Source organism: Lissotriton helveticus, chromosome 1_1, assembly GCF_964261635.1.
Source record: "Lissotriton helveticus chromosome 1_1, aLisHel1.1, whole genome shotgun sequence".
Classification (NCBI taxonomy): Eukaryota; Metazoa; Chordata; class Amphibia; order Caudata; family Salamandridae; genus Lissotriton; species Lissotriton helveticus.
This window is the reverse complement of record NC_136057.1, coordinates 1,392,648,663-1,392,662,048: the sequence shown is the minus strand read 5'-3', so window position 1 is coordinate 1,392,662,048 and position 13,386 is coordinate 1,392,648,663. Positions and strand designations below refer to the sequence as shown.

General features: G+C 44.0%; 1 protein-coding gene across 2 annotated transcripts in view; it reads left to right on the top strand.

The window, feature by feature from the left end:
• Nucleotides 1-13,386, top strand: part of LOC144773104 (E3 ubiquitin-protein ligase TRIM39-like) — a 523,054-nt gene that overhangs the window by 153,017 nt on the left and 356,651 nt on the right. For both annotated transcript variants that reach the window (XM_078657969.1, XM_078657960.1), the window contains exon 3: nucleotides 6,222-6,305. In XM_078657969.1, the coding sequence (XP_078514095.1) occupies nucleotides 6,222-6,305 (84 nt within the window). The remainder of the gene's footprint in view (nucleotides 1-6,221; nucleotides 6,306-13,386) is intronic.

Below are 13,386 nucleotides of genomic sequence, written 5' to 3'. Positions count from 1 at the left end.
ATAACCAGTGAGAGTAAAGTTGTAGAATTACAAATGTGAAGAAAAACCTCTGATTCTCTCTCACTGTTGTCAACATCATTAGAAATCCTAAAGACCACTGCAAAGGATTATGGAACTTGAAGTTTTCTTTAGCATTTGCAGACAATAAGCAGGCCACTGGAATTGTGCGATTTTGCGGTTGCAGCATTTTCTGCATATTTTATGGATCTTCCACATTTGCCACATAATCAATAATCTGTTGCACAAACTGCATATTTTAACAAAAAAAGTCAGCTTCTAGCACAAACTGTTAATAGGTTACTAATAATGCAGCAACACACAGCGGAAGGCCCTTTGCAAAGGTTGACTGGTCCTCTTTCCATTGCTGATTGCTGTTTTGGGTGTTGAACTGGTATTAATAAGGTGATCCCTTTTTCCAGACAGTGTTAACCTGTGCAAAAAATCCCAAAATAAGGAAACCGTACTAGCATAAAATGTGCAACATAATTCGCCTTTTATTGCCGATTTAATTTAGTTAATACTGACACATAATTTGATTTTTCCTGGCCATATTATTCTAGTGGCCTTGACTTTAAGGAAATAGGAATGTGGTACTCCTCTCTGTAACCTTTCCGTTACTTTGGATAGAGGACCCTGAAAACAGAATTACCGAAGTCATAGGACTGTGAGGATTAATTGTACTGATTATTTTTTAAACTATGAAAATTTTCAACCGTGAAATCCATTTTGAATCACACTTTAACTTGGGAGCTTTGTGATGATACCCTGCAGACTTGGGCCCTTGCATATATACACATGCGTCACAATTCCTAAATGATAATAAAGCAGTTTTATTATCATTTTATTTTTCATGCCGGAGCTGAGTCTTTGGCACGGGGCCATCGTCTCACAGTGGCAAGGACTGGGAGGAGGAGAGGTGGGCACTGCGAGTGCGCATGACTGTTTGGCTAGCTGTCTTAGGACGGGCAAACGTTGAACTTGGATATCTCCAAGCTCTTGCATGGAGATACAGCAGGCACAGGCTCTGATCTGCAGGCATAGGCTTCCAATCCCTCTGGGAGCGTAAACCCAGCCCACTACTCCCAATCCCAGCGCTTCTCTCATGCTGGATAATAGTATTACCAGCATGAAAGTCTCGTCTGAATTTTTGTTAGGGGAGTGAAATAACACTGTCACAGGGTGCCACGTGACACCAGAGGGGTGGGTTAGTGGGTTAGAAAAGCCTGGAATAACGTGGAGAGGATGACGCTTGAGGTGAGATTGTGATTTAGGGAAAAACATGGAGCTGAAGGTGAACTTGGAGCCAAGTGAGAGCTCAGAGTCTGAGGGGGGTGACATGCTTTTTGGGGTCTGTTTGTGTATCGTGTGCCACCAGTGGTGTGCAAGACGTTACTAAATTGGAAGAAGTGTGCCACCCTGTGGTATCCTCCACCACGGGGGGATCCCTGCATGCACCACCTTCCCCTCCCGACAATATGCACTTGGGCTGCGCCGCTGTGACAGCTAGTAGAATGTCACAGCGGCCAACATTCCATGGCGAGCTCCCTGCGAGGAGACTGACACGCTGCTCGGTGATCGCAGCTGTGGCTGGGGTCTTCTGTTTCCTTTTCATAAATAAACCTGTTCCAGTTTAACCTCCTCGTGACTCCGTGTGTTCCTGACCTGAGGGGGATTGATGTCACCTTTTCACACACCCGTAATGCTCTGCATACTTATGCAGTAATGTGCTCTTGAAACCTTTTCCCTTCCACCCTCTTCCAGAGCTCCCAATCGTCCCAGGACGATGCATGAGTACCTCAGCCAACCAGTGGTCGAAGTGGGGTAAAAACTGTGGGCGGAGAATCAGAGGGTGGGAATAACCTTAGGATTGGATCAGTGGGCGGAGTTAGAGGTGTGGCCAGGATGCGCAAAACATCCTAATCTTTAGTATTTGTGTGGCATTTCACTGACCAGTTACAGCTTATTATGTTATGTAATTCAACCAATGGATACACATGATTATTTAACAATTAATATGAGCTATTGACATTAGAAACATATTCCACTTTGTGCATTTATTTTAATCACAGAATGTCCCAAAAATGCTTAAAAGTGGAAGCACGAGCCATTTGTTTCCGAGCCATGGAGTTTCTGTCGTCAGCAATATACACAGAGATAATCAATTTTACGTGTGTAAATGAATGTATAGGAAATGTTAAATAAGACAAAGGACTACAAGGTGTAGGAGTCACATGATAACCATGCTAGTAGACAGTATAGTTTAATAGTGATTGGCTTGGAGAAACACAAACTCAGAATTTAAAACTTGATACCATGATTGGGGGTTCTCTTTAAAAATCATTATTGATTTGTATCAAAAATAACACTTTTTGCAACATTAGGATAATCAAAGGCTTAGGGAAAAAAACAGAACGCTCTAGTTTATACCTTGCAGTTTGTATGCAGCTCTTAGGTGAAAGTTAAAAGCTCATTAGTCTTTGTTAGGATTTGAACTTATAAACTGCAAGTAGCAAAAGGATCTCACTGACAAAAGCAGTAACCCACTGACCTATTTACAATATGTGCACTTTGTGATGGGCCTGGTACATTTTCTTTGCAGCAGGCACATTAACCCTCTGCGCTATCTTTCCATGAGTCAAAACTTCCACTAGACAAATCTCCGATCTCGCTCTAGGAAGAAGTTTATTCATCAGAGGTATCATGACATTTTTATTATTGCCGAAAATAGCTGGCGCCCAGGAAGGAGGCAGCAAGTGCTTTTAAAACCATAATATACGACGCCCCCACTGAAAGTCAACGCCCGTTGCGGTCACACCAGTCGCACCACCCTAGAGCCAGCTCTTCTCAGGGGTCCTGTGACCTCAGTGACAGTCACTGTTGCTCTAGGGTCTGCTACTTCTTAGGCCTGCCGCAAGCCTGGAGGTGAACTTCAGTATGGATTGTGGTGGGCAAGCCTTCAAGGTGAACCCACAATCGCCACTGGTAGGGTCCACCTGCTGGTGCAAACACACCAGGGCTTTTCTGGTGCCTTCTAAGGTCTGGCATGGGAATGTGCTCCCTCAGGAGAGTGGTCTAGGGGACTGTTCATGAAGGCTGAACCTGGTTCCCCAGTTCTAAATTTAGCAGCTCTTCCCCCAGTGCTACATCTGCTCCCTCACTGAACACCATACTGCCCCACTGAGAGAAACTCATACTGCCTTCAGCTACAATCCAATTTGACCTGCTATAAATAACTGAATGAGACTCATTTCAAATTACACACTAGGCAAGAGCAATATGCTGCCTAAAAGAAAAGGTAACAACATCCTGGAAAAAGCAAACACTCATAAGGCATGAAAGATTTAATAAAGCATGTAAAATGTAAGCAGGAACATGGTGAACTTAACGCTTTTACAGTCATTATTCAGAAATCAACAAGTATTTTTGCCTGAAAAGTTAAGGAAATAACTACAGGGCCCAGAAAGGACCCATTTCAATGTCCACTGCTTATATGCTTACAAAACGTAAGCAGTATGGTTTCAAAAGACCACATTTGTGAACACAAAGCCGCCGTACACATTTCGTTTTCCAATCCACCCATTAACCAGGTATTGCAGTACCTCCAGGCAGGGCCGGTCCTAGGATTTTCGGGGCCCTGGACAAAAGGGAATGTGGGAGGCCCGTGAAATCTACATAAGTAACACCTTTTGATCTCGGGGAAGCTGCTTTGTGCAGACTCCACTTGGGCCGCAGCTCCTCTTCTCAGCCACCCCAAGCAACTCTTGTACAGCCCATTTCGAACTGAAGGTGTGAGAATTGCTTGGGGGCTGAGTTAAACCTGTGTGGGATAAAGTGCTGACAATGGGCGCCCTGCCGAGTCTCTGAACTGGCTGCCTGAGAGGTGTACCCTCCCCTAGGCCTTCCCACACCATCCCTTAGAGGCCCCAGGAGGGGGGGGCCCCCCCTCCCATGAGCCCGTTTGTGAAGCATTTTTTCACTCTGATCGGCAGACATACACGAGGACTAGTGGGGTGTTAATTGCCATTGTGGGGGGCCCCATCCTGGCAGGCAGAGTGCCAGGCCCTGGGCAGCTGTCCACACTGCCTATGCCTAGCGCCGGCCCTGCCTCCAGGTAGAAGGTACTGGAGGAAAACAATGCTGTTCAAAGAAAGACAAGAAAACAAAAGTAGCGCTTTACTGGCAAACTCTGTAAAGTGGCGCTAATGTTTTTGGAGTTTGAAAAAAATTATCTGGCCACTTTAAGAATCTTGCTATATTTAATTATTTTTCAGAGTTTTAACTTTTTATTTCCGAGGCTGCACTTTGGAATAGAAAAATGTCAAAACTGCATTTCCAGCAAAAGTGGTTTTCTTTTTTTGCATCCATTTCACAGGGGTACAAATGGACGACAGGAAGAGACGGTGAGAACCATTTCTTGATTCATGATTTTCAGAAAAGTGAGGAGGAGTTAGACAGAACGAGAGGGAATAGGAGTAAGAAAGAGGGGGCAGCTGTCAGCGGCAGAGCAGAAGCGGACACCTTCCTTGTCTTGTCTGGGCAGGAAGTAAGAGACAGAGACCTTTTCCTTCTCTGCTCCCCGCCCGTCCATGAACAGAATATTTTTGACGTCCAGGGACGCATGTTCATAATAAAAAAGTAGGGGAACAAAATCTACAGAATTAAAGAAGTAGGGGCACGCCGTGCCCTGCCGTTCCCGCCCACTTCGACCACTACAGCCAACCTGGTTTTTATTTTGAATTCTGGGACTTGCAGTCCTCAAGTAATGAAAGGATACATAGCGCTGCAGGTCCCAGAATGCAAAGCAGAAACTGGCCTTGATGCGCCACTACCCATGGACCTAGAAAGCTTGGGACCTCCACTAGTCAAGTCACCACTGCGCACCCTGACCCAATTTCACACAGCCTATCAGGCAGGGACCGGAAGGGGCGGCCCTCTGGGGCTCTGTAGGGAAGTGCAGAGCCTGGGGTGAGATGGTTAGCATGAAGTTCAAGGAGTCAGAGGCAGCTCGTCCCAGAGGGACAGCGCTTAAATGCAAAACATTTCTCTGAGCCCATTCCTTGCAGACTTCCCACCAAGCGTCAGTAGTTGCCGACTGATGGCCCTGCACATGGATGCTGTCTGAAGTTCCGTTATTTGTTAAAATCTACAGCCAAGGATAGTGTCATTTATATCCATATCTGGTCTGAAGACCAAAGCATCAAAAAAGAAAACGATTGGCCAGATGGTTACATTTACAGATCTGTCCGAACATACAGAAACAATGTTGTGATTGCAATATCCACCCGCTAAAAAAATATATGAAGAAAAGGCCCTATCCATAGTAAATGTTAACTTTGAACTGCAGACAGCACTCTAATGTGTACAAGGCTGTTGTGAAAGGCCAGGGCTCATAAACCTTGTTGTCCGGCTTGTCACCTTCAAAAATTACCCTCATCCGCAAACTAGTGTTGTGCTGCAAAGGACTGATCAACAAACTTTTACAGCCCGAATTCGGGAGTTATTTTGCCCAAAAAAGTTTCAACTTATCCCCCACTCTGCGCCACAGCTTATCCCTGCTGGCAGCCGCCACTGCTTCCAGAGTATGTTAATATCTGACAACTATGCCTTAGATTGTACTCTTGGGCAGCAGTGAAGGCTGTGACTGTTGCTTCCGGACTGCCCTTCTCTGCAGGTGTTTAAACTTCCTCGATTAGCATTTTTTAAGATAAAAGCGTGTCTTTAAAAATGCCTTTAACATTGCAGCTTAATCACCAGAGCCGCAATTCAAATGCTTCAATTAAGCACTTCACAAGTGCAGAAGAATTCTTTATGGTGCGCGGTGTTTGTAGGTATGTGCGTGGAGAGAAACCGAAGTGTGCACGCTCGCTCAGACAGGCGCCCAGTTTAGAGGTTACTATGGACCCAACCAAAATCAAGTAAATCCTTTGTTCATAGTTTAGTAATATGGTACCTAAGCTTCCTCAGTGTTGTGATAATGACCCAAGTTCATATTTTGCTTCCTGCCAACCTCCAAATATTTTGTTTAATAGTTTGTGAATTATTTGCCTGATATCCACTGCTTATGTGCTGGTTGCAACTTTTTGGTCCTTCCTATGATTTAGATTCCTAACTTGAGTGACGCATAGCTAATGATGATTCACACAAATTTCAGATTGTGAAATGTACTTAATCACTTACCATATAGATGCAACTGGGTAATTCATTCACTGTTCCCTCTGCAGGCAAAACTCCAGGAGTTGCTCTATCCTCTGAAGCAAGAGATTGAATATAAACTCAAAGAAGAGCAGCAGCATGAAACAATGATGGTGAGTGATAATCATGATTGTCCCTGGGAACCTGGTTTGCAGCAAATTCTAGAGTGAAAGTATTTCTTTGCGAAGTCCTCCATCAGCACCATGGGCTGGGTAATCCAGTAAGAATCTTTAGCAGCTGTGGGGATCACTTAGCTCACCCTTTTAATTTCTCCAAGAATTTGATTGACACTACCTATTTGTATAGGTTACTTGCAAAATTCCACAGGAGGTACTCAACCCATCGAGTTCAAACTCCTTGAGTCCTCTTTACATTGAGATAACTTCATCAATTACAGATTGCATTTCTAACTTTGAAGGAAATCTTTTTTCCTCAAATTTCTCTCCAAAGTTGATGAAATTGGAAGACCAGATAAAGTAAAGAGCAGGATGAAAAGAGCCATCCATTTGAAAGGGAGATGTACGCTACTGGTTAGTAGCAATTTTGGTGCCCAGGTTTGCAGTAGTGGCACATCGAGGGTGCCCGCACAGCACGTCTCTTAAGCAAATCAGCAGGTAAAAGGCAATGAAAACTGGCGAATAGTGATGTGATGCTGGCAGAGATGTATACAGAAAACCTAAAAAGCGCCTCTCTATGCCCAATCAATACTACTGTCTGGCATTGTATATAAACTAGAAACTGCCAGGGGAACCAGATTAGAGTTCTTGTCCAATGTAGTCCACATGGTAGGCGACATCTTTCAAAGAAGGTTACGGGCTCCGGGCCATTCAATTCTTGCGTATGAAAAAATTACCAATAATATACAACGTGTGAGGGGACCAACAATACTGGACCGCAGTTATTCAGCCTCTTACACTTGTTACATATGATGAGGAATAGCCTGAAGCCAGTAACCTGGTTTATACATCTTTACTATCCATGACCAAACACTAACTACAAAACAAAAAAAGAGAAATGAGCCAGAAGTGAGAGCACTAACCTACATGTGGAGGATGAAATTTTAAGATGAAATTTGATCGTCCTTGGAGACCCTTGGAAGAGGCTCACAGGCGACGGACCCTAAAAAAGAATGGGAGATGCCAAGGTAACCCCGTTGAAATAAGTAAGACCAATATGGGAGAGGTGGCAGAGAGACTGATTGAAGAAATAAACAGAACATGCTATATAAATAGAGACCAGACCATATGAATGATTATACACTGCCTTGTATGTCTGAGAATAGTCAAAATGTACTGATAGAATAGATTCAAAGTGTGAATATGGAATCGCATATTCTATTAAATGTTTATTCTGGTGTGTGGTAATTGCTTGTTGGGTGAAAAAAGAATATGGAAAACAGAAGCTAAAAAATTGAAGTGCAAGCTGATGCTGTTTTACTGAAAAACTTGATAAACAGTTACAGTACTGATAACTGTGTTGTGACCTTTTGTCAGTATTTGCAAAGTAGAAATCTGCTGCTGGTACGGCTTTAGTGTCTTATGGCATGCATCGTACTTGTTGCAATACGGTTGGGGGCGCCTGCCGAGACCAGAGGTTTTGCTTCCAATTGCATGAGTATTTCGATGACTCCTAAAAGAGAGAAATCCACTTTGTTAGGGAATGGTGTCCTCTCCTAGAACTACAGGTTTCAAACCATGCCGCGATTGTAGAAAACAGATTTTGGTCAGACTCGCATGAGGTGTAGCTTTGTAGTTTGGTTGTGGGACACAACTTGGCAGGTGTACCCACGTGCACTCGAAAGTGATCAAGGACCCAGAAACGAAGCAGTGTGTGCCGAACACAAATAGTCATGGGCCTCGTGTACGTCCTATTCTAAATCGAGGACACAGACTTTGCGTTCAGTTTTCTGGTAAGACAAAATAGAAGTCCAAAGGGGAGCACACGAAAACAAACATTTGCAATGCAATAGGTCTCGATTTTATGAGCGATTGAGCTATTGGCTTTGTAAATGACAATGCCTTTTATCCATGTGTTTTCAGAACCTGCAAGCAGTGCGTAAACATGCACTTTGCACTTATATCCCTTGCTTACGAAAAGCAAGGCTGGCAATAAAAGAGGCACAGTTTTCTGCCAGCCTTGCTTCTTGTAAGCAACAACTAGAAGTACAAAGTGCGTGTATACACACCGCTTGCAAGTTTTCAAAACATTTAAATAATAGGAATTGTTATTTACAATGCCAATAGATTAAACTCTTGCAAATGCGAGACCTATTGCATTTCAAATGCTTGTTTAATTTTCTTCAGGTCTCCACATGTGGGTGTCTGAGCTCAAAGTTAATATTGTCATTTTGAGTTCTTGCACTATTCTTGGGGCCACTGCACTCAGCACCACATCTCTGAAACAAAAAGCATTGCCTCCGTCATTGCCTGCGTATGTCTATCTGAAAACAGTATAACCATGAAATAAAATCTACATAGATTCATGCAATGATGATATCGGTGTTGTACTTGGGCTGTTTCTGTAGGGCAGCCTTGTAATGCTACTTTCAGTAATATGCATACACCGGTTTTTGATAAGGGAGCTTACTCGATCTCTGCAGAGCTTATGCATGAGCGAAGCTTAGTAAAACCGTTTCACTACATATGTTAAAACAACTGCCATCGTCAGTGCTTGCAAAGGGTATGAAAGAGTATGGTTTCAACCAAACACAATACTGTTCTGTACATGGAACCTTAAGTTGTAGAGGTTTCTACTAGCATAGACGGCATAGCTGAAGAGGGAAGTCTAGTTCAACTATATACCATAAAGATATAAAATATACTTGAAGGTACACATACATTTGAGCAGCAGGTGGATTATCTCAGCAAGCCGCATTCCAGAAATAGAAGCCTGTAACAGAATGCACACAGATCACAGCAAACATCTCATTGAACTGTGGAACCTGCAACTGACCTGCTCAACTCACCCCTCTGTTGCTGTGTTTTCTCAAGCTATTTTCTTACAAGTACTAAGCCCTGAACGATAGAATACATGTAAAGGGATTCAAGAAAGTTGTTTACTTTTCAAAAGTCATGGTCCCTCCCACTTGAATCCCTCAAAACCCTCCTTACGACCAACCATCATGCAAAGCCCCTCTGCACTGTCTCTGCCGTCCCACTTTATCTTCTTTATTTAGGTCCACTGCTAGGACCGTCTAAGTAAAACACTTGTCTCTCATCCACCTGCCCCTCACTTTAAATCTCATTAGGATACTCTTATAGGAAGCAGCATTGACAACTAGGTCACTAGGGACAGCCTGTCCAATGTCAACACTGGCTATTATTGACATACACGTAACGTCCCTTCACTCTTGGTCACCGTTTATCACCTGGCGGCACCCGCCGAGGCTCACATTAAATCATGGCTCTATGGAACGGAGTTCCAGCCAGGGCATCGCCATCTTTAGCGTCTCAAAGAACGCGTGCATCAACGCGCACATCCGGTGTTCTGACAGACACGGATTCTCCTCAAAAAGTGCTTCAAGGGCGTGGTTAGGACAGGAACGGAAGCATGCGTAACTGCAAAAGGAACGCTAGCTGACAAAACATCAGTAAACTTTGTAGCAGGCTGTCGCTAAGCGATTAGTAGCAACCGACAATCTAGGTTCATCTGGGGGTACTATAGCAAAGCTATTTGAGTAAGTGTTGGGGCTGCGAAATTGCACCCGTTGGGGGCAAGCAGCAAGGGAAAGTAAAAGGGTTCCAGGTGGTGATCCGTATGGTGGCCAGATTTTCAATAAAAACAAGAACAGGCACGCAGGGGGGAGTAAAAAAAAGTGGAACCGTGCTGTTTCCACACACCATACCCGTGCACCTGTCCTATCCAGTCACGTGCACATCTCCTTTCTGAGATGAAAGAAAAGTGAAAGCACGCAATGCGGGCGTTATGCTGAAACGCCCGTATGCGTGCATGCACATCTGCTGTCCTCCGTAGGCGTGCAGATCCGTGCAGATCTCCTGTCCCCCATCCACCAACAAACCGACAACAATAGGTCTTGCCAAGGCGGGCAGCGAATGCACTGCGTCGCTAGGCGAGACCATGCACTGCGTCGCTAGGCGAGACCTAACCAAACAGGACCTGGACTTATCCTGCCCCACACTATCCAAGGAGAAGGCGTGATGGCTTCACATTGAGTCTATCATTCCAGATCCCTGCTTTCAGAGTGGATTCTGTAGGAGAGTAGGGTCTGCTTCCTATGGTTAGCCTCACTTTTTGCTGTGATTCTCTGGTTTTTCGACTTTAGTGTGGCTGTGGACATGCTAATCAGGCCCACAGCCCAGCTGTTCTCTCTTGATACCATGTACTTTAGCTACATACCAGATTGGTTACTGGGTCACCCTTGTGATCCCCCGTATAGTGTACCCAAGGCATAGGTGCACCCTAGGCCTACCAGGGGCTGCAGCATGTATTTTGCCACCTCTGGTTTGCCTTCCAAACTGACACCACAGGTCTGTTCACACAGCCTGGGTAGCTGTTCTGTGATATAGCCATACCATATACTCTTAAGTGCATTATAATCCTTGCTGTTAATGCTAACTTTGGTTTGGCTTTATCGAAACATGTTGTGTAAGGTGTCAAACACTTTGGAAGGAGGATCTTTTGCTGGACCCTAAACTGACTACAGCCCGATCCCTAATGATGATGTACTACTAAGGTGCAAATGGTCACCAAACATCCTGACTCTGATTCAATGCCTCCACTAGGATGGATACAACGTTGGAGGCTCAATTATGTTTCTGGTTATGATTCTGGCCAAGGCTTACCAGCACCAAGAGATGGGGATGGGAATGGTTTACCGCCTCATTGTGATGGCAATTTTTGCATGGACTTTCAAGAGGCCAGTGGGCTTGATGCTTCCCCTAATACAGGGTTGAACTCCCCTTTTGAACTAATAGTTACATCACACAAACCAATCCAGGGCGCAAACATTGTATTACTTAAAACCTGCTACTCTAGAGACCACCCAAATTCTGAATAATCATTCTGTTTACCTTCCATACAAGGGGAAATCACATTGTGTGACTGAACAATAAACCATTTACAAACCTGTACACAATATAGTTGTGGCTGCAGGCGGCAACTGCCTTAATGTTGGTAACCTATGAGGACATCTCTGGCAAGCTACCTTCAAAGCACATTAGTTGGTACAATGCTAATAAACAACACCACACAAAGTTTAAGTAGAAGCAATAGACCGATTAGGCTAAGAATAATTCTAAAAGTAGGGGTTAATGTTATTTTTAAAAAAGACACCGCCACATCCCAAAACCAGTCACCAATTATTGAAATTCCTTTTCCAATTGTACTACACCATAAAACTATCATTTCCTATGCACCAATCTCCCAGAATTATAGCTTCATGCAAAATATTAGTTATATTATCCTTCATTATCATGCTTTTATCAGGCATAAATGTGAAACATTGCTGGACCTTTATTACCCGGCACACGACCTTCATTTGTTAGTAAAACGTCCAAAGTCCTGCCGTTTTGAATAACGGTTGCACAAATGGCAAACTTTTCTCCATTCGTTTTAGTTAATGCACCTGCACTATTGACCAACCCATTCACCAAGGTAGACCACTTCCTAATCTTCACATCATTCAAAGCCACACCAACGGGAGAATTTCACACCAAATAAATCTATAAGCACTGTTCAATCCGTTTCACTCTTGACTCGTTTCACTCATCTTACTCATTTCACTTACGTTGTACACTCTGAAAAACGAATGCTAAATAGCAACTATCCAGTTACTTAATGTTAAAATACGCCGTGTTCCCACAGATATGAGAAATGCCCTTAAATGTAGGGCCATTACCCAACATATGATCTTTACCAATTATATAATTAGAACTACACTCACTCATTCTGATAGTAAGACATGGCATGTTTTGGCGTGTTTACCCTGTCTGTCTTCTGACCTCCTGTTTTTGATGGTATGCTTGAACTAGTTTTTGCTGGTTTAGTGTTGCTGCATACTGTTTCACTTCTAAAGTTCAAGGGCTCCTACTGTAAATTGTTTTGATTAGTTTTCCATGATTGGAATATTTGATTTACTAGTAGGTCCTTTAGTACAGTGCACTGTGTGTCGAGGGCCTGTAAATCAAATGCTACTAGTGGGCTTGCCACCCACACAAGTAGCCTTTGAAAGGTGTCTCAGAACTGCGACTGCAGTGTCTGCGCGCAGTTTTTACTGCCAGGTCGACCTGACAAGTGAACCCAGTTGCCAGGCCCTAACCTTCCCTTTTCTTACATGCAGGGCACCCCTCAGGTAAGCCCAATGTACCCCCAGTGGCAGGGAGCTGTATATGTGAATGGTAGGACATGTACTGGTGTGTTTCACATGTCCTGATAGGAAAATACTGTGCATTTCGGTTTTCACTATTGAATGGCTGTCTGTCCCATAGTCCATCCTGGGAGCTGCACTGTAATATTTTACAAGCATAACTTTCTATTGGGACAAAGTAGAGAAATGAAGTTTAGGCTTCCTAAACTCCGAATTTACAAAATATATCTTTAAGTAAAGATGATTTTTATATTGTGTTTGACAATGCCACTTTTAGAAGGTGGACATTTCCTTGCTTAACCATCCTGTGTGCCCCTGCCTGTTTTTGTATTCACTGGGTTGGGAATGACAAGAGCTGGGATGTGCATTCACACTAGACCGACACAAGGGGAAGGTGTGTCCTGCCTATCTTGGGTGACTCAAAGCCAGGCTGAATAGACCTGGCTGCAGTGAGAGTAGTGGGAGGAGTTGTCGCTTGCACCTGAATGGACTTTAGCTGCCTATCTCAAAGCTGTCTACCCCTCCTGGAATGAACGTGGCCTGAGCCAGGCAGGACTGGTTTATGAATGTCAGAAGAGCTTTGTTTGTGCCAATGTGGTATACATTTTGGGGCCCTGGCCCCAGGACTCTAACTCCTTGGGATTAATGGACCCTGCCAAGAAGAGCTGGAGAAGCTGTGAGGAAAGTTTAACACTCTGCTGTTGGCGTTGCTTTGTTGGCCTGCAGTGGCTGCTTCTGTCTTGCATAGTGAAAGGACTGGACAACTTCTTTTTCTGAGTATCTCCAAGGGAATGAGGTAGAGCTTGCTCCCCCCTGTTCAAGAAGTCTCAGGAACAGCAAAGACTTCACCTTCCTCTGGGTACCTGCAT